Source organism: Rhipicephalus microplus, chromosome 2 (assembly GCF_043290135.1).
Source record: "Rhipicephalus microplus isolate Deutch F79 chromosome 2, USDA_Rmic, whole genome shotgun sequence".
In the NCBI taxonomy this organism is placed as follows: domain Eukaryota; kingdom Metazoa; phylum Arthropoda; class Arachnida; order Ixodida; family Ixodidae; genus Rhipicephalus; species Rhipicephalus microplus.
Genome location: NC_134701.1, coordinates 28,719,469 through 28,745,455, shown reverse-complemented (window position 1 = coordinate 28,745,455; position 25,987 = coordinate 28,719,469). Strand labels below are relative to the sequence as shown.

General features: G+C 44.7%; 1 protein-coding gene across 3 annotated transcripts in view; it reads left to right on the top strand.

Moving 5' to 3' along the window:
• Window positions 1-25,987, top strand: part of LOC119169162 (uncharacterized) — a 472,562-nt gene that overhangs the window by 371,965 nt on the left and 74,610 nt on the right. For all 3 annotated transcript variants that reach the window (XM_037420264.2, XM_037420263.2, XM_037420262.2), the window contains exon 5: window positions 25,593-25,898. In XM_037420264.2, the coding sequence (XP_037276161.2) occupies window positions 25,593-25,898 (306 nt within the window). The remainder of the gene's footprint in view (window positions 1-25,592; window positions 25,899-25,987) is intronic.

Here is a 25,987-nt window from a genome sequence, read left to right as displayed (position 1 = left end):
GCTGAATACCGCGGTAGTGCACCTACAGCTACGCGCCGACAGTTCGACGAAAGCCGTGCCCCCATCGACGACGACTAGGCTGGCATGCGGGTATGCTCTGCTACCTTTCGGACGCGCTCACCATTCCCGGCTCGCTTTGGTTCACCAAGCCACCGTAGTTTTGCTGACGCCGTCAGAGGTTGGTCTCCCAGCCCACGGCGGGGAAACTGAAAGCAGCGACCTCTGGAGGAACGTTTCAAGCCGTCGAACTGCCGAAAACCCCCTACTGCTGCCGAAACACGTGAGAGACGGCGATGAAGACTCCGCCGAGAAAACTGTGATTGGCGACCTCGCTGTGACGATTGACGGCGTTGAGGTGACGGCCTTTGTCGATACGGGTGCAGACTTTTCCATATTGAGTCAACAATTGACAGACGAACTCAAGATAGTAAAGATGAAATGTTCGGGCCCTTATATCCGAATTGCTGGAGGCCAGATAATGACACCCACGAAAAATGTACAACGAGATTCACGATTGAGAATCTGGCTTTTGTAGCGACATTTCTGATCCTACCGGAGTGCTGCAAACCTATAATACTGGGAATGTACTTAAGAGAGTACCGTGCTGTGGTCAACATACGCGATGGTGTGATTACATTCACCGCTGACAAGCCTGTGGCCCTTGATCCAGACTAAGAACCCAGGTTGTTACGTGTGGTCGACGACTACGTCTGCGTGCCACCACTGACATGTAGTCTTGTTTCCGTGTGTGGCGGCGTGCACTGTAATGAAAACGCCATAGCCGAACGCATCACTGCCCTTTTTTTTCGCCAAGGCATCGCCATCGCTCGCGGCATTGTCAGCTTAGTGGATGAGCTTCTGACCAACTTCACGAATGAGCGCCGGCACATCGGTAAAGGCACGGCTGTGGCGTACCTCGTAGAGCTCGACTACTCTCACGCCTGTCTTCTTATGTAAGGGGAAGCTACAGCTCAATCACCTCCACATACAACACCCGTCGATATTGGTCCGAGTCTAACGCCGACTGAAAGGGGCCGTCTTATGGAGCTGCTCAACCAGTTCAAGGACTGCTTCTTATCAACATCACGAGTGGGTCGAACGCCTCTGACTAAGCACCGCATCATTACAGAATACATAGCAAGACCGATCCGACAGAACCCATATCGCAATGCTCAGAAAGAACGTGAGGTAATCCAGCAGCGAGTCAAGAAACTGCAGGAGGATGACGTAATTCAACCATCAAAGAGTTCTTAAGCATTGCCAGTGGTACTCGTGAAAAAGAAAGATGGCAGCTTGCGTTTCTGCATCGACTATCGTAAGCTGAACCACGTTCCAAAAAAAGACGTTTATCAATTACCATGGATCGATGACTGTTTGGGCAGGCTACGGCATGCGCGCTACTTCTCGTCAATGGACCTTAAAAGTGGATTCTGGCAAAACGAAGATGAGCGCGACCGAGAAAACACTTCTTTCTTGACGCCAGACGGGCTTTATGAATTCAAAGTCCTCCCTTTTGGTCTATGCTCAGCCCCAGCCACGTTTCATAAACTAATGGATACCATTCTGTCCGGCCTGAAATGGAAAACATGCCTTGTGTACCTTGACGACGATATTGTTTTTTCGGCCACGTTTGAAGATCATCTAAAGCGGCTACTGTCAGTTCTTTAAGCCATACGGTGCGCTGGTCTGACACTCAAACTGGAAAAATCCCACTTCGGCTTCGAAAAGCTCAAGTTCCTGGGACACGTGGTCAGTCGCGAAGGTATGAAGCCCGATCCAGATAAAACTGCAGCCGTCGCAAAGATTGCAAGGCCTGTGAATAAGAAAGAGGTCAGGCATTTTCTGGGTCTCTGTGCCTACTACCGGCGATTCATAGAAGACTTTGCACATATAACCTCTCCACTCACCCGCCTTACAAGGGAAAATGTTGCGTTTGTATGTGGTAAAGAGCAAGAAACTTTCTTCAATGAGCTGCGACAGCGTCTACAAACTCCACCCGTCCTCGCTCACATCACCGAGAATGCACCAGCCACCCAAACAGACGCCAGCAATGTGGGCCTAGGTGCTAAACAGAAAATAGCGCAAAGAAACGGAGACACAAGACGAGGACACACGGCACAGGTGCTAGAGCCTGTGACGTGTGTCCTCGTCTTGTGTCCCCGTTTTTTTTGCGCTGTTCGCTGTTTTCTGTTGTCACAATGCACCAACAAGCCCAAATTTCGACAGTGTTGGCCTAGGTGCTGTTCTTGTCCAATGCCAAGATGGTGTGGAGAGAGTAGTTGCCTACGCTAGCAGAACGTTGACATGCGTCGAGTCCAACTACTCCACAACAGAGAAGGAGTGTCTGGCTGTTGTTTCGACAGTTGCGAAGTTCCGCCCGTACTTATAAGGCCGCGCTTTTCAAGTCGTAAGTGACCATCACTCTCTTAGTTTGTTGACCAACATGAAAGACCCATCTGGACGTTTAGCACGATGAAGCTTACAGCTTCGAGAGTACGACATGGCCGTAGTTTACAAGTCCGGAAGGCAACACTTAAACGCAATTGTTTGTCAAAGTCATCGACTGAATCACTGGCTACAGAGGATGATGAATTCACAGGTTTTTTAGAAGTTGTTGATGCAGCTATCCTTTCTTGGCAACAACAAGATGATCGGGAGCTCAACTCGCTTATAGAATTCTTGAACGGACGAGCCGCCAGTGCACCAAGAGTGTTTTCGAAGAACTTATCGTCATTCTGTTTACGAGACGGATTTCTGTACAAAAATAATCTTTCATCAACAGGTAGAACCTATCTGCTGGTAGTTCCTGAAGCTCTCCGCAGCGAAATTTTACAAGCCTGCCATGACGAAGCCACTGCGGGCCACCTCGGTTTCACAAGAACACTGACACGCGTCAAAGAAAACTATTACTGGCCAAGAATCCTAGCAGAGATGAAACGTTACGTCCGAACATGCACTGACTGTCAGTGGTGCAAGGTACCACCTGTCAAACCCGCTGAGCTTTTACATCCTGTGCCCATGCCAGAAACTCTTCCTTTCTTTCTTTCTTTCTTTCTTTCTTTATTTGTTCTTCCCTGTGCCAGTACAGAAAATGGAGCGAAGGCAAAAGGCTGAAAGCCTGACAAAGGGCCTTTGCTCCAAATACAGTGAGGCAGACAGGCTGACATGAGAATTTTGCAGGATACAGAAAAAATACAAAAATATACAAAAATACATAAGGTACATGTGCAAATACTGTAACACATACAGCAGTAATAAAGTGTTATTTATAGTAAACAGAAATATACATAACCATCTTAATGTTTCAAATACCAATAGATATAAGTTGCGATTTCTCATCGCTATTGCAAGAGATATACAAAAATAACAATATACATAGGGAAGCATAGGAAAAGAACACACGCATAAAAAGCATCAGATACAACTTAAGCAGAGAGGACACATAGAACGATAGTCGAGAAAATTCATTGTTGTTCTCGATCAGTACCATCCTGATCGTATGCTTCGAAACTGTGCACTTTATATCTAGGAGGCTGTCGATTTTGTTTAAAAACGTGGGTATCTGAAAAGATGAGTGTTGTCGTCCGTAGATCATTCGAGTCTTTGGAGTCCTTCTAGCGTAAGTACGAAAACCGTACAGAGAACCACGAGAATCCAGTGAACGATAGAGTCTATTGCGTTTTATGTACTGAAATAACTTAAAATAGTAAACCTGGCTTGCTTTGAGCATGCGATATTTCGAAAATAGCGGTTCTGTCCGCAAGTCACGTATAGGGCCATGAAAGTCTTCAAAGATTCTCAGAACCCTCTTTTGTAGAATAACCAATTTAGAATAGTTTGTTAGTATTGTAGTCTCCCACACAAGAGCGCAGTAAGAAAGTCGTGAGTAGAAGAGAGTATAATAAAGGATGTTTTTTAGCCACAGTGGTATGAGAGAATTTAACCTGTATAAGCAGCCAATACTTTTACTTAGTTCTGACTTTAACTTTGCTATGTGCTCATTCCAAGATAGGTCTTCTTGAAACCAGACACCTAAGAACTTTTGGCTGTTAACGTGTTCTAATATGTGTCCCTGGTAGGTAATAGTCATATTAAAATTTCTTGGTTTATTCACGGGCGCAAACAGAATGTACTTGATCTTATTTGCGTTTAAGCACAACTTATTAAGTTTTAACCATGACGAGAGTCGATTAAAAAAAACATTCACGTTCTCTTCAAGGTCGACAAGTGAAGAACCCTCGAAAAAAATGTTTGTGTCGTCCGCGTACATTACTAGCCTGGGGCAATCTGGAATGTGGCAAAGATCATTGATATAAATTATAAATAGGAGGGGAGCCAGAATGGATCCCTGCGGCACTCCTTTCTCGACCACGACGTAGTCTGATTGCACGTTATTTATGCTCACAAATTGGTGTCGATTTGCTAAATAGCTTTTCAATAGATCGTGTGCAATTCCTCGTATTCCACAGGAGCTTAACTTATGCAAGAGGATGTCATGACATACGGTATCAAACGCTTTGCGCAGATCTATGAATTGCCTAACTGTATATAATTTTTTCTCAAATTTCCCTATTATGTGATCTTTTATTTGAAGTAATGCAAGCATTGAAGTCTGCAGACTTAATTTTTTGGAAGCCAAATTGCGCATTAATTATAACAGTGTATTTATCAAAAAAAATCCTGGAGCCGCTTGTTCAGTGTACTTTCATAAACTTTCGAAAGAACAGGTAGCACTGATATGGGCCGATAGTTGGTCATGTGTTTCAGATTGCCACCTTTAAAGATCGGACATACGCGAGCAATTTTCAGCTTATCTGGGAAAATGCCCGTGGAGAAAGAAAGATTGATAATATACGCTAAGGGAGCAGATAACACACCGGCCACGTATTTTATCGGCACAGGTTTTATTTCGTCGTACCCTGCTGCACATTTGTTTTTTATTTCCCTAATGCTTTTTTCAACTTCGGTGCATGTGACAGAGGGTAACACAATTGTATTGAGAGTACTATAACTATTTGTCAACAGATGCAGGACCTCACTATCGGTGTCATCTTGGGTGTCACAGCATGTTACGAAATACTTGTTGAAAGCTGTTGCTGCATTAACATCACTAAGGACACCCGCTTCTGTCTCTATGGAAGTTACAATGCTGCGAGGTTTGAGGCCCAGCAGGTCTCTGACCTAATCCCAGATTTTCCTTAGGTCATTACTTATTCTGCTGAAAACCTCTGCGTAATAGTTTATTTTGGCCTGCTTGAACTCATAATTAATTGATTTCTGTACTTGTATTTTTTTAGCGTATTCATGTCGCGGGACTTGACTAATGCATGGAACATGCGGTGTTTCTTCTTTATTTTTTTATGCAAAGCATTTGAAATCCAAGGTTTTCTTATTTTTTGCTTTGTTGTTTCTTCATAACCTTCGGAAACGCAATATCGTAACATTGTTCTAGTTTTCCAAAGAATATCTGATATGCATCGTTTGGGTCTGCTACCTGAAGCACACACTCCCAGTCCTCTTCAATAATTCGTTGACAAAATACCTCCAGCGTATGGTCATTGATTTTACGAAATACCACCTTTTCATTATTAATAGCTTGATAGCGGTCACGTGATATAGGAAGGGCTAAAAAATGGGCAGATGATCGCTTATTTTTAAAGAAAGTGTCCCAGCGACACACGATAAAGAGCATACGTTCGTGATGCAGATATCAAGCAGAGTTGCCGTTTCAGCCGGCACTCGCGTGGCTTTTGTGCTAACGTTTTCACAAGCGAAATAGTTCATAACCTCTGTTAGCAGTCGAGCTGAGGAATCCAGTGAAAGCATATCAACGTTGACGTCACGCATGACGACAAAATCTAAACCGGAATGGCAGGAATAATTCAGCACATTTTCAATCGACTCCAGAAATGCTGGCTTGCTACCTGTGGGTGGCCTGTAGACCACGGTTATAAGTGCCCTAGGCAGGCGCATCATTGTGTATTCAATGTTTTCGTTCACACTGGAAAATGGAGGAATAAGTTCATGGTTAATTGTATCCTTCACGTAAATGGCCACACCACCTCCTCGTCCTTCAGTACGCACAAGGCCACTATAAGTAAAAACTCTGTTTTCTCAAATCGGAATGAATCTGCTAGGCCCATTCCCAACATCGGATAGCGGCAACAAATGGGTTATAGTGGCGACGAACTACCGCGCCAGATACGCGGAGACCAAGGCAATCACGAGTGGCACTGCAGCTGAAGCGGCCCAGTTTTTCGTTGAGAACATTGTCCTGAGACATGGTGCTCCAGCTGTCATCATAGCAGACAAAGATACCGCGTTTACAGCCGAGCTTTTGTGCAGTGTGCTTACGCTCAGTGGCACAGCGCATAGGAAGAGGACAGTTTACCACCCACAAATGAATGGGCTTAAAGAATGACTTAAGAAGACAATCGCTGACATGCTTTGCATTGACATGCTTTGCATGTACGTCGACGTGGAACACAAGAATTGCGACCGAATATTGCCGTACATCACATTCACGTATAATACGGCGTGCCAGGAAACAACAAAAATGACGCCGTTCGCACTAATTCATGGCAGAGAAGTTACTACAAGGCTTGACGCCATGCTGCCTTGCGAATGCAATGATTCAGAGACAGACGTCGTAGACTTCACTGAGCGTGCCGAGGAAGCAAGGCAGCTCCCGCGTCAGAATAATCAACCAGTGACAACTTGACGCCCAACAGTACAACCTTCGCCATCAATTCGTCACTTATCAACCAGGAGATAGAGTCTGGGTTTGGTTTTCTGTACGATGGCAAGGCCTCTCTGAGAAACTCCTACGCCGATACTTCGGACCCTGCAAGGTTTTCCACCGTCTTAGCGACGTGACGTACGAAGTCGTGCCCGACGCCTCGTCCTGTTCGAAGCGTCACCAGCATTTGCCTCAGACAGTGCACGTGATCCGCATGAAACGTCACCACTCTCAGTGATGTAAACACCCTCTGGCCACATCTCTACCTGTTGAGCATCGGGACGACGCTCATTCTGGTGGGAGGGTAATGCCGCGTGTATAGCTGCATTTAGCGGCGAAATAGAGATGATTACAAAGAACGCAGATTTGCTCGAGAGGCGCAGCGCAGGCTAGTTAGGAAGACGACAATCTTAGCGGCCTGCTTTTGAGAGCGTCTCTACGTGTTCCACTATCCGTGTTTTTAAATAAAACCACTGTAGTTTTTAACCCGCGACAATATGGTGCCCCAGACCTACAGCAGAAAAGGCTAAAGATAGAAAGATAGGACAAACAGTGCAGCTGAATCTATTGCTCATTGAGTGACTGTCCCTCGTCCAGATCCAGATACCCGTATAGTACAATAAGCTCCCCACGTTCCTAGAGATATCTAGAACACCTTTATCGACAACGACGGCGATCCTCCCCACCCCATTATCGGGTAATTGTAAAAGAAGCGCAACAGTTGCCCCGCCCGCAGACCAACACATATCCGCACCTGTATTTAAAACATGTGATGCCCCCCCACTGCATATGCCGGATCTGTCACGCGGGATAGAAGACAGCGAACTTTTGCTCAGATGACAAAGGTTAAAGCCAGCGAAATTGATAGGCCTCAGATTCAGGCGCCGAAATTCAATATAGAGCAGTGGAAGACCTTTCTCGCCAGCGAGGCCAAGGAGGCCAAAGTGGTGCTCTTGGACCATGCGTGGTGGTCTACTGAGGCCAGTTGAGCCCTGGTTCTGCTTCTAATCCTTATTTTTCCTTTTTTTATTCAATACACGTTTTGGGAGTGAAGATACTCTTTGTCTAACCTTGTCTCACACCGGGAATGACTGGCAGTATCTCCCGAACCGTATAATAGATGGCGCTGTGTAATAGAAGTACATAGAAACAGCAATTGAGTGAGGATGTTCTAGATGGTGCTGTACCACTACTTTCCGATCAGCTGGTGCGTGGGCTGTGCCTGGGTGCACGGGGAACGACTGCCTCTCTCAGTCTCCTGAATCGTCGGCGTACATATAGGATCGTTAGTGGGGCATTGACGAAGTGGAGTGACCCGCGCGGAGGGCCTAAGTGGCTCGTGCTCGTCGCCAGATAGGCAAAGAAATCAGACAGACAGACAAACGAACCTGCAAACAGACAGAAGTGCGCACGCATGAACAGACGAACGCAAGGATGAGTGCACGAAAAGGCAGACGCATGGACAGACTGACGGATGCACGCGCGCTTCACCCCACTTATTATCAATCATTCCCTGGTTATGCTGTGATTTTTTCTATTCCATTCCATTTGTCATCTGTAATGGCATGGCATGACGAGCGCGCCCACTCTAAAGGCCGTGCTAGCTAAGTCAGCCTGCGCGTCGATGTGCTCGCGTGTCTCCACATGGCTCTAAGGATTCTGGCGCTATCTGCCTCTTGTGCTTGCACCGCAAGTTTGCTTTGAAGAAACAGTAGTAGAACGAACGTCACTTGTCTAGCGTCTCTCATAATGATATGGTGGTTTTGGAACGTTAAACCCCACATATCAATCAACGTCACTTTCTTAGCTGCCACGGCCGCTTTTACGAAAAGAGTGTGCTGCTCAGAAACGAAATAAAAATTGTGACCGTTCTTCGAACTCGTGCAGGTGTATACTTGTGCTTTCGTTTTATACATTGTCCTTTCTGTTTGAGCAGCACGCTTGAAGTGTCAAGCTGTGGCAGTTGTTTGTCCGTGCTCGTCTTGTGTATGCTCCTTTTGTGCGTATTAACTCGATAGCGTTAAAGAGCTCGTGTCGCAGAAAACCCACCGCTGGCGTCGGCCTCAATGGTTGTGAGCGAAAAATCGTCTGTGCGGCTGTGACCGAAAAATCAAGTCACTGAGATTGCCGTAGGAAGCCGCTACTTGTCCACGCGTGCGTGCGCAATCCCACAGGGAAAGCCACGCATTCGAAGAAAAAAAGTGCTCAAGGTCACGAGGCCTGGTAGTTTCATTGCCCTGCACCCCTTCCTGCTTAGCTTCCAGCTCTTTCGTCGGTACGAAAGAAGAGATAATGCAATTGCAGCATGCGACAAACCTACGTAACTCCACTTGAACTGCACGGATTCTTAAAATTTTTGCGGCATTGAATTTGTGAAGCAATAAGCTCTTATAGTGAATTCATTCCATGGTTACCTAAAGAAGTGTTTCAGGGCCTCTTTAACTCATTTTGTTCGACAGGTGTCACGACGAAAACGAGCTCATTCGGCGATAATAGCGCGCGTTCCATGGTCCAATCCTACTGCGCGCGTGTTTGAATGCGTGCGTGTGTATGTAACGAAACATATGAATAAGTATGCACTTAGCGGTTGAAGGGTGCACTGGGGGCCAGATTTCGCTATCATGTTCAACTCTTAAAGGCGAAGCTTATAGGTCACCCAATTTTTATTTGCTTGAGGTGTGCACTGCAAGTTTTGAGCTGCTTGCCATTCATCACATTTTTCGCGTGACTGCCGTGTTTATTCATCAGCCCTTGTAGCAAACAATGCACAATGAATGTTCAACTACCTCTACAAGGACACGTTAAACTTTTCTGTTACCGTATTTACTCAAGTAATGAACGTACTTTTTCGTCGAAAATTGTAACAAAGTTCGGGGGTGCATTTATTACGCGGGGTTAATTTTATGAAAAACTTTTCGGGAGGAGCGAACAATGGAGTAATACAAAAAAGTCAGGTCGCCTAGCCTTTCAGAATTTACATACGCGTACACTGTGCATTTGACAGTGCTTCCTAAATGTGCTCCACCTCATTGTTATTCTTCTAGTTACTCTAATCTCGTCGTTCGGCTCCACGGTTATTACCTGTCCTAAAGTAGACATAGTCTTTCACAACTTTGAGTGCACTTCTCCCTATCTCAAAGCGCTGTTCTCTTCCGAGGCTGTCGTACATTACTTTCGTTTTCTGTAGATTGATTTTAAGACCTACCTTTTTGCTCTCCTTGTCTAAGTTGTCATGAGCTGCAATTTGTCCCTTGAGTCGCTCAGCAATGCAATGTTGTGCGCGAAACGCAGGTTACTAAGTACTCTCTACTAACGCTTATCTCTAACTCTTCCTAATCTAGACTTCTGAAAACTTCCTGTTCTCCCGCAGTAAATAGCATTGGGGGGATTGCATCCCTTGTTTTACATCACTCTTGATGGGTATTCTGTTGCTTTCTTTATGAACCGCTATGAAAGCAGTTCATCTCCTGTAATTTTTTTTCGGGATGCTTATATATGCTTTGTCGACACCTTGATTACGCAGTGTCTGCATAACTGCTGATATTTCTACTGAATCAAATGCCTTCGCGTATTCTATGAAGGCTATGCGTAGTGCTTGACTGTATTCTGAGCATTTCTCTATTACCTGATTGATAGCATGAATGTGGTCAATTGGTGAGTAGCCTGTTCTGAATCCTGCTTGCTTCTTTGGTTGATTGAATTCAATGTTGCCCTAATTTGGTTAGCAATTACCTTTGTAGATAGCTTGTATACGATGAAGAGCAAGCTGGCCAGCCTGCCATTTTGCAAGTACCAGTCATCTCCTTTCTTATGTATTAAGATAATGATAGTATTCTTCCAAGATTCTGGTACTCTTGCCGTCAGGATACACCTCGTAAACAGAGTGGCGAGTTTTTCTAATACAATATGTCTTCCATCTTTCAACATACCTAATGTTACCTGATCTTCAGCAGCAGTTTTGCCTTTTTGCATGCTCTCCAAGACTACGCTGACTTATTTTATCACTACTTGTGGGGTCTGGCGATAGTTATAGCGTGAGAAAAAAACGACGACACAGAGACAAGGAGGACACGAAATACACTTCTTGTCTCTGTGTCGTCGTTTTGTTCTCGCGCTATAGCTATCGTCATGCCATACCAACTAGCCCAAGCTGCCACACTTCTGAATGCCACTTGGGCTACTGCTAGGTCTTATAGTAAGGTCGTGGTTGTCCAGGCTACTATACTCTGTAAAACTCCTCTGCTTTTCAACTGTGTTATCCATATTATTAGTTATTTTCTCTACCTTGTCTCTTTCTGCCTACATCTGAATTTTGCCTATTCACTGTTTTGACGCTTCCTCCGTTTTTTAAGAGCGTGTTCAATTTTATTCATGTTTTACCTTCGTACATCGGATACCTTACGCTTATTATTCAACTTCCAAAGCTCTGCCAACCCTATTTTGTCTGTTGTATTTGAGGCATTCATGCTTTGACGCTGCTTAAGGATGTTCTTCGTTTCGTGGGACAGCTTGCCAGTGTGTTGTCTAATTTCCGTACCTTCAACTTCCACTGCACGCTCCGTAATTATACTCGTCAGGTTATCATTCATTGAATCAACGTTTAGGCTGGTTCGCTCGACAAGAGCCGAGTACCTGTTCTGACCAGAGACTCTGAATTCCTTGATTTTCCCTCTCAGTGCTAGCTCATTGATTGGCTTCTTGCGTATCAGTTTCAGGTAGATTACCACTACACCTCAAGAGAAAGATATATAACAGCTGCATCTTGCCAATACTTAGCTACAGAGCAGAGACCTAGAGACTTACAGAGAGGGTTCAGCTCAAATTGAGGATGACACAGAGAGCAATGGAAAGTAAAATGGTAGGTGTAACTTCAAGAAGCAAGAAGAGAGCAGAGTGGATCAGCGAATAAATCAGAGCTAAGGATATCATAGTTGAAATCAAGAAGAGGAAATGAGCATGGACCGGGCATGTAGCACGTAGACAGAATAACCACTGGTCATTGAGGGTTGCTAACTGGATTTCCAGAGAAGTCAAGTGGGTTAGGGGGAGACAGAAAGTTACGTGGGCAGATCAGAATAAGAAGTTTGCAGGTATAGAGTGGCAGCAGCAGGCACAGCATCTAGTTGACTGGCCGAACATGGGAGAGGCCTTTGTCCTGCCGTGGACGTAGACAGGCTCAAGATGATGACGAAACTGTTTGGAAGCAGCTTCTTTGTTGCACTTTACTTGACTTCCATGGTTGATGGCGCTATATTCTGCAAGCGGCCTCCAGGCCACGCGCGTACGCCATAAAAACGTTTTGCGGCTATCTTTTCACGCCACCGTTTAACCGTAACAGTATTATCTGCTGCGATCTCGAGAGGCGCCCAAAAGCGTGCGCTACGACACTATGACACACTTTGCCAACTTTGCGGCAACTTCGCACGACGACCCCGACAACGCCGTTAATATTGGAGCAAGCATGACGAGGTCATGGTAGCAAGTAACGAACATTGCAGCAAGCTACCCCCGAAGCATCAATACAAACCATCGATAACAACATTAACGACAAAATATGGCTGCCGCCTTGCTTCTACAAGAGAAGTTCCTCTACGAGTGGGTAACGAGCGAAGCGAGACTCGGGGGTGCTATCATATTGCGGATATCGTCACGATCTTCTCTGGACGACAAGCGGTTTTTTCTGGTTTTACAAAAACCTATGACGTCATAGTGACGAAAGACCCTTCGTGACAGCAAATCCTGCCGTCGTCGCTCGAAAGATACTGCAAATGACTTATCACAAATATGTTTCCTTCTTATATTTTGTTTCGATTTTTTTCTTGTATGATTGAAGTGTACTTATAAAATATCTGCTTTGTTAACACAATCTGTTCCTTTAGATGCATATTTATTTAGACCCCCTACTAGCCAGTGGCTATGGGTCTAACCAGTGTTGTGTATTTTCATGTAATAAGAGCACTTGAAATAAAATGAAAAAAAAAAGTCGCGTGCAGGTGGCTTGGCTGTTTTCGTTTAATTACGGGGGGGGGTGATTCTTTAGAAAAAGGTGGGAAGGTAAGAAAAAGGGCGTGGAGTGCAAGGCCTGTCTCTCATGTGAGGACACGTCAACCAATGATACACTCACGGGGGAATGGGGAATGAAGGGACCTTTACAGTGAAGAAAAAAAAGGCTAAAAAAGTAGGAGGAGGGCAGGGTTGACCTGCGGTGTCTCTACTCTCGACCGCTCGGGGACCCCGCTGTGGCGCACAGATAAGACGGGAGACGTGCCGCGCACAGAAAGAAAGAAAAGCAATAGGCATGTAGCGAAGGGCGAAGGGAGGGAGAGAGCGAGCCGACGTGGTTGAGGGGGGTCGGCAAAGTAATAAAAAACGGAAGAGATCTAACGGTTGAGACGGCGCTAGTTGTCGTGGTTATCTGGACTGCAGTGGATCAATGTAGGGGGTGCGTTTGTGACGCGGAGGGAAAAATCCAAATTTTAATGGAGGCGTGCAATATGCCGACCCACGTGCTCTTGCAAACAGCATACAAGCAATACAAGGGCCTGCGATCAGCAGAAACATGAGCACAATGATCTGCCAGGTCTACTGAACAAATCGGGGATGCGTAGCTTGATCAGTGTTCGCATAGCGCAAGCTAACCTATGAAAGCAATAAAAGAAATTAGCCACGTATCTGCGTGCTTCGCTGGCAAAGGTAGTCGCAAGAACAGAGATGAAGCTTTATTTGATATTTTGTGTGAATATATCGGTGAGTTGGATCCTCAGTTCGGGATCCCTTTGACGCGAGCCGCTGTAAGTAGGCGTTGCGTGAGATATAGACGCGATCTGGCCGTGATTTCAATTAACTAAAGCTTTTTGGAACGTACGGGTCCTGATAGATGGCAGCACCATTTCGTTTTAGTGAAGCATAGAAAATACTCACTTTTCATTCATAGAGTCGCATTCTCAGCGCAGCATAACAAGCGCTGCGGTCAGAGGAAAACACTAATACTTGCGTATAACTATAAAGAGTCCGAACTTTTTCACATTTATTTATTCATACAAAAGAACATGTTTCTATGCATTGCAAACTGCTATATTGCAACTGCCAATAATTAAAAAGCGTCATGACTTATGCCATCATATTTCCCGGAGGCAGCGTGTATGTCTCTAAGATGTAATAATGTGGCTGCCGACTTCCTGTCTCCCCATAGCGTCCGTCATGTGTGTGTCCCACCTGTTACCGTCCCGTATGTATTTGTTATGTAACCATCTGTTAAGTCTTCCAACTGCCATAATTTTGCTACCATGTTTATGTCTACTTGAATGTGTGTATTGTATGTGTCCTATAAGTAGCCTACCTTTATGCAGGCCAGAAATAAGGCCAGTTGATAGCCTGCATGGTGCTGCACAACGGAGGCTGTTATAAGTGGAATGTATATCAACAAGCATGTGAAGCTGCAAAAGTATTTATTTTTTTTTTCATCTACACTGTACTGTTTAGAGCGTTTTACAGGCAATATTTGAACAGGTAACGTACATCAGCTGGTGGTTGAAAACAAATAAGATAAACACATCAGCCTTAGCACAATGAAGCTTGAAAATATCATTGTCACTGTAAAAGTTTTCTACTTTTTCAGCATTTTTCTATGTAATTGAGAGTACGTTTATATATGAAACACAAACAAATGTTTTACGTAAGAAACTCATCAAAACAGTAACTTCTGACGAGAAGCCTCTCTTCAAGGCATTCGAAACTCTATGGAGAGTATACTTAGATAAGATTTGCACACATAAATTAGCCATCTGTTGTATAATATTATGTAAAGTATATCACAGTGACTTGCTGGGCTTTATAGGCTAATCACAACTATATGCAGCCCTACAGACTATAAAAGACAGGACAATCATAACATCGGAACCAACTCATGTGGCAATCCTTAACTATTGCAATGAACTAGGGTTGTGATATAGTAAATTACGAATGTGACAAACGCTATCAGTGCACTAGCAGACATACCTGGTTGGTAACAAACCGCAGTAATTAGCATCCATCAATCAAAGCGACACTACAGCTCACAACAAGCAGTACACCTAATGTAACCCTTGATTGCTGATATGAAGGCCGCGGAATCGAATGCTGGCGGTGGTGGTCGCAATTTTCATCGAAAAAGATAGGCTTGAGTTAGACATAGGTGCATTTCCCAGGCAGTCAAAATTCTGAAGTTTTTCACTATGGCATTCGTGATAATCATAAATTGTGGTTTTGAACACGTCAAACCCAGAAATTGGAGTTCCTAATAAATAATATGCAAAATGAGGCAAACAAATATTATCATGTAGTTTTAAAATTAACACCATTCTCCTTTTAATCTATGGACTTGAGTTACAATATTCCAGAATGCCTTCTGTCCGTTATCATTAACAATGTCAAACATGGTTAAGTATCACTAACATATCACACATAGTTAGGTATTGGCAAAGTTACATATGATTAAGTATGACTGTAGGAAATCACTTTATTGCACTTACGGCAATGAATTCCAGAATACAATAAACTAATGTTACAAAAACATGTAAAAATAAAATATGTAGCCAATTTTCGAAAGCAAATAAAATCGAAGATCTACTACTGCGTTATCACAATGCAAAAGGTTCAACTTTAAAACTGATTATTTGCACATGACACAAAAGTCTTGCAGGCACGTTACTAAGAAGATTTTGAAATATATATATATATATATATATATATATATATATATATATATATATATATATATATATATGCTGTAGAAAACTTAGGAAGCAGCGCTGACACGTTCAGATATGTGCTTTTTACTTACATAAAATTCCTCCCTAAAAATAGAAAACCGCCTTTTAGAGCAGTTATGTCTCCAGGGGGACTCTAAGTAAGACATTAATGCTGTCAGCTGCCTAATAAACTAAGAAGGACGAAATTTTGGTGGCTACAATAAGTGGGTATGTTTGCACAGAAAAGTATGTGGCAGTTGTGTTTCTACGTAAATTCACTTGAAACAATTCTTCGAGCATGTCTATGCTTTGAGATGTCCCGCTCCGAAGTTTAATTGGGCTTTTCATGATCACACATGCAAGGCAGTGAGGATCCGCAAACTATTACACTCTGGTGGATGAGCCGTCACTGCTAGTTATTGCCAGCTGGTAGTAAAAGGGCAACCATTGTGATGTTTGCCTAAGGCTATGACCCATATTCAGATTTTACGCGGCCCATCAAGGAGTAGCAGCTGTGTGATAGTGCTCACTGTCTTGCATGCATAATGAAGCAAGCCGCAGCTAAACCTACTTGCAGGATATCTAAGCAGTCATGCAAAAAAGTTTTGGATCTATGCAGAAATGTGACTGGCTCAAATTTTTTTACATGCATTTGGGTCTGCTGCAGTCTGCAATAAGTTCAATATTGCATCTTATTCAATGGCACGGCTGACAATAATAAGTATGGTTGCACATTGTGGCCCCCTGAACACATAGCTATTTGCAAAGGTGGCTTTTACACACATAACTTATAGCACTGACTTTTTCAAAGAAAAACAAAGGGCTTAATTTTGAGCGTCCTGATTATGCGAGCTTATAAGATTATAAAGAGATTATAAAGCAACCACGTGGCTCAGTGAAGTTCTCCTTTCATAGGAAACAGAAGCCATGTGCAGCTGTTGTACATCTGCAGCCAAAGTTTCCACGAGCTATCACTGATGAAAGGCTTGTCCAGAATTCTCTCACACTCAGTATGCACAAGGAGCATGCATAGGCTGCGATGTAAACACACAAAAAACAATTTATTGACATGGGTCTCTTGGCAAAACTGAAATTTTCAGTCTTTTCGAAATGATGAGGAACAGTGAGTCTTAAATTAGCAGGATGTACACAAACTAGAGATGTTACAAGATAAACTTTCTTGATGTTCTTGGCGAACACAGTTGCAACCTTATAAAACAATATGCACTTTTCACATCACAGATGTGTTAAAACCATGCTTATAGTGCTCGTGAATAGTGCGTTGACATGCAAATTCAATGATACCACAAAACACTCATGATGGTATGCAATTCATCAATTATCTATGGCACGTAACATATAAAATAAAATATGAATTTTACTTCAAATGCAACTAATGTAGCTTTCTTCAAGCTGCTCACATGGGAACAATTATATCTATATTGTCAGATTTTAATGTCACTAACTTACTATTGTTTGCTGCTAAACTATGGTCATTAGTTTGAACGATTCTTGTTGGCTAAATATGCAATATGCCTCACTTGAGCACCACAGGCTGTCTAATCGGAAAAAAAGTAAAAATACGTTTAGCAAGGTTTCAGCCCTAAGGTTTGGCGAGGCGCATACAATATTTATTGAACCGAAAAAATTACGAAATCAAACATAGTGGAAACAAACATAGTAAAGTCTGTGGTGCTCGAACACTTGGACTAATGACCGAATTTGTGCTCGTACAGTAGTAATTGGCCCAATTCAGCCGCATTTAGCCATGAAATATGCGTTCCAAAACACAGTTCACGTTTAACGAATAGCTTAAAATGCACTGGTTGTTGCCGCATCAGGTAATCTATGTTGCAGGTGTATACTGCAAGTACGAATTTTACTAAACGAGCTGCATGAACACTTTAACGTAAGGCAACCTTTGTTAGCCCTACCTAAGACGATGCAACACGCTGCACACGAACACGCATCAACTCAAGTATATCATGGTAGTTTATAAAGACGCGTGCTGGGGCGGATGCACACAGCAGCATGCATTCGGCCACTCACAAGGAAAAAAATTCGCTGGTAGTAGCTATAATGAATAACAATTCTGTGACTGTTTAAAATGGAACGTACAGCATATCCAACTGCCGTAGACACGTTCACTTCAATAGCGCACAATAAATATGACGGGCTTACGCGCCCTAGCCATGATGAACGCCTACAGCTAACAAACGCCCCAGAATTAATAAACAAAAATAGTGGTCACTCGTGAACAGGGTCCGCCTCCAACACCACTGCCAACAGAGGCGGGCGCTGCCTTACTCAGCTCAAATCTGCGCGTGCATGTGCTCCCTGCTTACTCCATGAAAAAAACAAAAACTCGACAGTGCTTAGGTTTGCACTACTTCGCCTATACCCTGATGAAATGCTACAGACGAACGGGCTCATCACCTACACAAAAGCTCACTTATCATGCACATCGTACGGAAAGCGTGAACGTGGTGGTAACAAAGTGCCGACAGCAGCAATCTGGTACATACCTGCTGAGTGCTTCACGATACAAAGCCACCTGTCCTCGCTTAAGTGTAGCGCATCTTCGTAATCAGCAGCACTTGCAGAACACAAAACAAGAACACAGAACGCCGGTACACTTCACACACGAGAGAAATCGACTCAAAGGCAACCCTCAAGAGGCGGTCAGGCGGTCGTCGGTTGAGCTGCGGATAACACTTCCAAACAAGTAAAGCGGTTGCAGCTGCGCAGACGCACACCACATTTGCGCAATCTTATTTCTTGATGCTGACGAAGAAGCTTTGTTATGACACTGAAATATGTAACTTATATATATATATATATATATATATATATATATATATATATATATATATATATATATATATATATATATAAACTGCATAAGTACGTAAAGCGTATGATAGTTTTATTTTAAAAAAAAGAATGACACGTGCAACCTCAAACGAGCGAAGTTCGAAACTTTTATTCGAGATACACTTTAAACGCAATTCGGAACAAACAAATGAACAACAGCTGTATTACCCACCACAAAAGATTCAGATATTGTAAAATAAAAATAAACAATTGTTGCTATAGACGCGAAAATATATTGCGACAGATATGGTTTTATATTAAACACATACCAAATACACGATGCGGAACGCGGTGTGTAAAGATTTATATAATATATATATATATATATATATATATATATATATATATATATATATATATATATATATATATACTTACAATACATCCTTCTCGTTATGTCCCCGGGGCGTTGATGGAAGTTTTCGAAGAGCTAAAATAATCGCCAAGAGCTCCGCTTCAAAAAACTGGAGTAAAATTAGGCAGTCTCACTGAAAAGAACCAGTCAAGCAAATCAGTGGCAATGCCCACACCTGCCTTTTGATTATTTACGGAAGCATCTGTGGCTATTATATTTTTAGTTTCTGCATGCTCCAAGTAATCTAATAATATGTTATTTAAAAATTTGAGGGATTGTAATTTGGCGTTTAGGGGGATATATCATCATACTCAATAATAACATGACAATTCGAGTCATTAGTCTCAATTACATTTCTAATGTTCACATTTATACTTTGTAGATTTTTTTGTACAAACATTATCTGAGGTGTGTGAAACCGTGGCCAATGAGCAAGAAAGAAGGCGTCTGGGTTTGCGATAAAAGCATTTTGAGATCTTCTTGCCGGTAAGCTATAAAATTTTAAAAATGCTTGTACGGTCAAAATTCGAAATCGACAAAGTAGTGTAGGCAAGCGCGCTTCCTGGTACAGTACGTTGATAGCCACAAATCTAGGGAGTCCCAGACACATTCGCAGTGCTTCTCGCTCCAAGACAACTAGAGGTTTCGTTTTATAAGCAGGGCCACCCGAGAATAATATGCAGCCGAATTCCATGATGGGGCGCATATAAATCTTGTACAACGTTATCAAGTTGTGCCTCCGTAACCCATATTTCCGGTTACTTAACTTGTGTAGTAAGCCTGAAGCCCGCTGTGCTTTGGTAGTTATATACTCTATGTGTGGACTCCAGTTAAGTTTGTCATTATAAATGATTCCGAAATATTTTATAGAGTCTACTTGCTGGATGGGTTCCTGTTTATATAGAATTGAAATTGAAATTGGTTCTGCAAGCGGAAACGCCATGAGCGCGCTTTTGTTGACATTTAACGATAACGAAATCGACTGCAACCAAATTTCTAACATGTTAATATATCTTTGTAATTTAAGTTGTAGTGAATAAATACCACAGTCAGCAGCAAAGAGTGCGATGTCATCAGCATAAATGTAGACAGTAACTTCTTGATCTGTTGGAATTGTAATCTTTAAAGCATTAAATAATATTGGAGATAAGACTGCTCCTTGGGGAACTCCGCGCGTTTGTTTAAATCTAGATGAGGAACATTCATCCTTGACGCAGTAGAATTCTCTTGATTTTAAGAATTCTGCCACCCACTCAATAAAATATTGTGGGAAGTTCAATCTCTCTAGCGTATTTAGCAATATGAAGTGCTCCACATTGTCATACACCTTGGCTATGTCAAGCGTTACTAAAGCAGCGTATTGCCGCAAGGTTGTCTTCTTCGTTCTCGAGTCAAGCCAGAGACCCGCGACTTGGTGTCCGCTAAATTCCCCCAACATCGTTTACGCTCACAAGTAGAGACGGGTCATTTGCCTCCCACTCAAAGAGTATCGACCCGATGCGAAGTCAATAATGCAGTTTTTTTTAGTCTCACGTAATCACTCGCTGACTTCATGCGCACTACGTGACCGAGTTCAGGGTGGTGCTGGCGACGCTCGGTACTACCCGAACTGCCAGAAACAACTTCGTAAGTGACATCACTCAGGTGTCACAGAACTTGGTATGGCCCAAAGTATCTTCTTAAGAACTTTTCGGAAAGTCCTCGTTTCCGTACGGGTGTCCAAACCCATACTTTGTCGCCAGATTGATAGATGACCGTTCTGCGGTGAGCATTGAAGTGGCCTGCATCGTGCTCTTGCTGCTGGTGGATCCTTAAACGTGCAAGTTGCCTAGCGTCTTCCACGCGTTCCGTAAACGTGTTGGCGTCTGGGTCAATGTCGTCACCTTCGTGTGGTAGCATCGCCTCTAACATTGTTCGTACTTCTCTTCCACGAACGAGGCTGAACGGAGTCATGCGGGTTGTTTCTTGCTTGGCCGTGTTGTACGCAGACGTTATGTATGGCAATATTTCATCTCAATTTTTGTGTCCAACGTTTACGTACATCGAAAGCATGTCTTCAGTGGTTTTGTTTAGGCGCTCTGTCAGCCCGTTCGTTTGTGGGTGGTAGGTGGTGGTCTTACGATGCGCTGTTCCACTCAGCATCAGGACGTGATCCAAAAGAGCTGCCGTAAATGCGGTTCCTCTGTCTGTGATCATAACAGGTGGAGCACCATGCCTCAGTACAATATTCTCGGTGAAAAATCTTGCCACCTCCACTGCTGTACCTCGCTGGATAGCCTTCGTCTCAGCATAACGGATCAGATAATCCGTCGCGACGATAACCCAGCGGTTCCCTGCAGTAGAAGTAGCTAGTGGGCCCAAAATGTCCATGCCAGTCTGGTAGAATGGAGCTGTTGGGACTTGAACGGGTTGCAGGAGGTCAGCTGGTTTAGTCGGTAGTGACTTGCGTCACTGGCAGTCGAGGCAGGTACGGACGTGGTGCTTCACGGCTGCGGTTAGTCTCGGCCAGTAATACCTTTGCTGTATTCTGGCCAACGTTCTCGCGTAACCCAAATGGCCAGAGGTCACCTCATTGGGGCATGCTTTGAGTACTTCGGTATGAATGGCTGCTGGGATAACGAGCAGATAGGCGGATCTCGTCGACGAAAAGTTTCTTTTGTAGAGTACTCCACCCCGTAAGCAAAACGATGACAACACTTTTGCGAAAACTTTTGGCGCCTTCTAAGATCTGCCATCCAAGTAGTTATTTAAGGCAAGCAACTCAGCGTCGTCACGTTGTTGCTGCGCAATGGCGGTCACGTCGAGGATACCGAGAAACGCCGTTTCCTCCTCCTCAGGTAGGGTTCCCAACTCAATGGGTGAACGTGACAGTCAGCGTCCATATGTCGCTTGCCTGACTTATGTACGACTACCATATCGAATTCGTGCAGGCTAAGACTCCAACGCGCTAATCACCCTGTAGGATCTTTAAGACTTGTTAACCAGCACAGTGAGTGGTGGTCACCACTTACTTTGAAGGGGCGGCCATATAAATACGCGCGAAATTTCGTAACCGCCCATACCACGGCGATACATTTCTTCTCAGTCGTGGAGTATTTAGCTTCAGCGCGTGTTAACGTTCTGCTTGCGTAAGCGATTGCCCTTTCTGTGCCCTCTTGCTGCTGCACAAGCACAGCTCCCAGACCAACATTGCTAGCGTCTGTGTGAAGTATCGTCGGGGCCTCTTCGTCGGAGTGGGCAAGCACCGGGGGCGTTTGAACCCATCGACGCAGGTCATTCAAGGATGCCTCCTGTTCTTCGTTCCACTCAAATGCAACGTCGTCTTTTGTGAGACAAGTTAGTGGCGACGCGATGTGGGCAAAGTCTGCAATTAACCGGCGATATTAGGCAAAAAGACGCAGGAAGCGTCTCGCAGCCTTCTTATTGGAGGGTTCTGGGAACTGTGCGACGGCGGCAATTTTTCCAGAATCAGGCCGGACGCCTGCGTTGCTGACGACATGATCGAGTAACTGGAGTTCGTGAAAGCAGAAATGAGACTTTTTTGGTTTCAATGTTAGGCCCGTGGACCGTATGGCACGTAAAACAAACAACTTCCAGCCTTTTGATATGCTCGTCAAAAGTGGCTAAAAACAACTATAAAACCATCCAGATAGACTAGGCAAGTCTTCCACTTCAAGCCGAAAAGTACCGTGTCCATAAGCCTTTGAAAAGTCGCGGGCGCGGAGCACAAAACGAAAGTCAAGACTTTAAATTTGTATAAACCTTCTGGCGTCAAAAAAGCGGTTTTCTCTCGGTCATTTGCGTTTATCTCGATCTGCCAGTATTCACTCCTCAAGTCGATAAAAGAAAAGTAGTGAGCGTGCCGAACTGTGTCAAGGCAGTCATCAATACGTGGGAGTGGGCAGACATCTTTCTTGGTCACCCGATTCAGCTTCCTGTAGTCCACGCCAAAATGCAAAATGCCGTCCTTTTTCTTTAGTAGCACTACAGGCGATGCCCAGGGGCTCTATGACGATTGAATGACACCATCTTCAAGCATTTTCGCGACTTGTTGTTGTATGGCTTTGTGTTCCTTTAAAGCTACACGATAAGGGTTCTGGTGAATAGGTCTCGCCGTGTCCTCGGTGATTATTCGATGATTTGTCAAAGGTGTTCGACCAACTTCTGATGTCGATAAAAAGCAGCCGCGGAATTCGGCTAGCAGCTTGAGAAGTCTCTGTCCGTTGTGCTTTGACAGAGTGGTGCCAACGTCGAGAACGGGTTTCAGTTCTTGATTAGGTGCTTCGTTCAATACCGACAAACATAAACTGCCTCGCATTTTTACGATATTGTCGTACGAAGCGATAGCTATGCCCTTCGGAAGGTGCCGGCGCTCAGCACCAAAGTTGGTCAGAAGTAAATTCGTGTGTCCACCAGTGAGACGGACAATACCTCGGGCGACCGAAATACCATGATTAAATAGCAGCGAGCCAATTCGGTCGGCAATGCCTTCGCTACCAAACGCTTTGTGCCCTTCCACCGAAACAAGAGTGCATGACCGTGGCGGGACGACCACATCATCATCAATCATACCTAAAGTGTTACGTATTGCGTCTGAACAGTCAAATAAACCAGGGCTGTTGCGGGACGTAACTGAACGGTCCGGGATATTGGTGACGGCACCATATTATCTTAAAAAGTCCATGCCTATGATCAGGTCCTTGCAACATGAGGTGAGGATGATGAACGTTGCCACAAAATAAGAGCCACCGATGTCGAGTCTTGCTGTACACTTTCCGACAGGCATCAACAGCTGGCCGCCTGCTCTCCTCAGGTGAGGTTCTGTCCACGTAGTCTTCACTTTTTTTAGGCGCGCGCAAGGTTTTCACTTATAGAAAAGTTGGCGCAGGTGTCAACTTGCTGTCCGTCTACAAAAACGGTAAGATCTGTGGTCACAGTTTTGTCGGTGTTACTACTAGTCGGCTTTACGGTGTCCTGTGGTAAGAGTAACGGGGGCCTTTTTTCGTCGCCTTGACAGCCTGCAACTTCACCCGCGGAGGTCGCTGCCATCAGTTTCCCCGGTGTGGACTTGGTGACCTCTTTCTACTGACGTCAGCTGTAGTGCGGTGGCGCGACGAAGGCGAATATGCCAGACACGGAGAGCGTGGTTGACGTCCCAAACTTGACTGGTAATTAGGCACACTGTCGTTATTCTTGGCACAGTGGTTGTCAAATTGGGACCAAGGCAAGGGGGGTCCTTGAGAAAGAGCGTCCCAGCGTGGTGCATAGACATCGTTGGCGCGTCGATCGTCAGACCATTGCCGAAGAGGTCGAAACGTATCGACGCGGTGCCAGCAATGACGGGAAATGTGGCACGCACTTCCGCAGGTAAAACAAAGCGGACGCCCATTTACGGTGCACCAGGCGTCTGTTTTACGAAGCTGAGGACGCCGCAACGGCTCGTAATGTGGCAAATGCCATGTCTCGTTGGGAGGCAGCTCTCCGTAAGGCGGCATTTTGTACGGGGGCACAACGGCAGGGCACCGCGGTGTCTGTTCTTGCGGTGGCGACCAAAGAACGGCTGCGGATGGCTTGCGGTACGACGGCGCAACAGGCGGCGGGCGGCAAAGCGTGGCTGCGTAGTTGACAGGTCGCTGATCGTGAGTAGGATCAGCTGTTGAAAACGCTTGGCGTGTTTCTTCGCGGACGACTTCAGCAACAGACGCCGTGGGTGGTTTCGTGACTAGAGTCCGCAGTTTCAGCAGCTCTCCGCGAACAATCTGTCGTATTAAATTGCGCAACGAGCTTTGATTGTTAGATGTGCAGCGGCGACTTGAATGTGAGCACTGCTGGACAAGCGATCATACAGTCGGCATCGTAGGTGAAGCACCCGCTCGATAGCCGCAGCTTCTTTGATGAAATCCGTCACGGTGCTTGGGAGGTTGCACAAAAGTCCGGCGAACAATTGCTCTAACGCCGCGCATGAGGTAGCGTAACTTTTTGTCGTCGGTCATGTGCGGGTCAGCTTTCCGAAAGAGACGGGCCATGTCTTCAGCGAACATTGCGACCATTTTATTGAGTTTCTGAACCCGTAGCTCCATTAAATGCTGTGCACTTTTGTGCCGGTCGACATTGGCAAATATGTCAATCATCCCTCTTTTAAACGCCCTCCATGTTGACAAACTGCCTTCTCTGTTCTCGTACCAAGTACGAGCGCTGTCATCGAGATAGAAATAGGTGCGGGAAAGTCTTTGTTCAAGAAACCACCGGTTCGTGTTGGTGACACGTTCGAAGTCATAGAAATTTAAGCACCACTCTACGCAAGGAATAAATTAGAGCCTATGGAGAAAGAAAAAAAAACACGCATGAGAAAAAACACAAGAATGAAAGCATAGGGTACTATGACATATCTCTCGTCCCTGCCGTATGCTGGTGGCATGTGAAAAAACCCTGTTTTAATTTTAAATCGTGAGCTTTTCTGGATTTCTTTAAGACAGTAAGGTTCACATATGCTATAACAAATTGTCCACATTTTTTCTTGATCGACGACAAGCAAAACGTAAAAATTATCATGCGTTTTTCAAGAAAATCACATTGCCAACCTACACCCTATGCAGGCAGAAAATCGCGCTATTACCCAAAAAGACCCTGTGGTTGGCTACACTGGTGTGTGTGTGTGTGTGTGTGTGTGTGTGTGTGGTGTGTGTGTGTGTGTGTGTGTGTGTGTGGTGTGTGTGTGTGTGTGTGTTTGTGTGTGTGTGTGCGTCACAGTGCATGACGTATGTAGTACTGGACGCCACCATTTTGTGTGTTTACTTTGTAGTTGGTATGAGAGCGCAGTGAACAGAGCCTTTGTTCTCCCATAACAAGAGGGAACCTTGTTGTACCCAACAAAAACGATAACTGCTACTCGCAGGCCACCACGAGAGAGGAACGTCTTCGTGCACGCAAGTTGGGTGACACCTCTTCAGCGGCGTTGCAGTCATCGTTCCGAAGCCTTGAGCCAAGTAGCAGCCGGCCGCAGCTTCCGCGGCGCACACAGTCACTTCCGGGGTTGAGGACTAGCCGATACCGGTCTGTGACCCGTGAACCGCTGGCATTAGACCTGGAAGATAACACAATCGTGGTCACTAGGGGACGCCACCAACAGCAGCGGCACACGCCACTTTTGGCGGCGGCTGGAACGAGGCTTCGATACGTGCCTGCCAGGAATACACACACGGTATGCTCTCACTCTTATGAAATCTGGCATACTATTTATACAATACATGCTTGGAAACCTATTGAGAGGATATAAATAAGTGATATTGC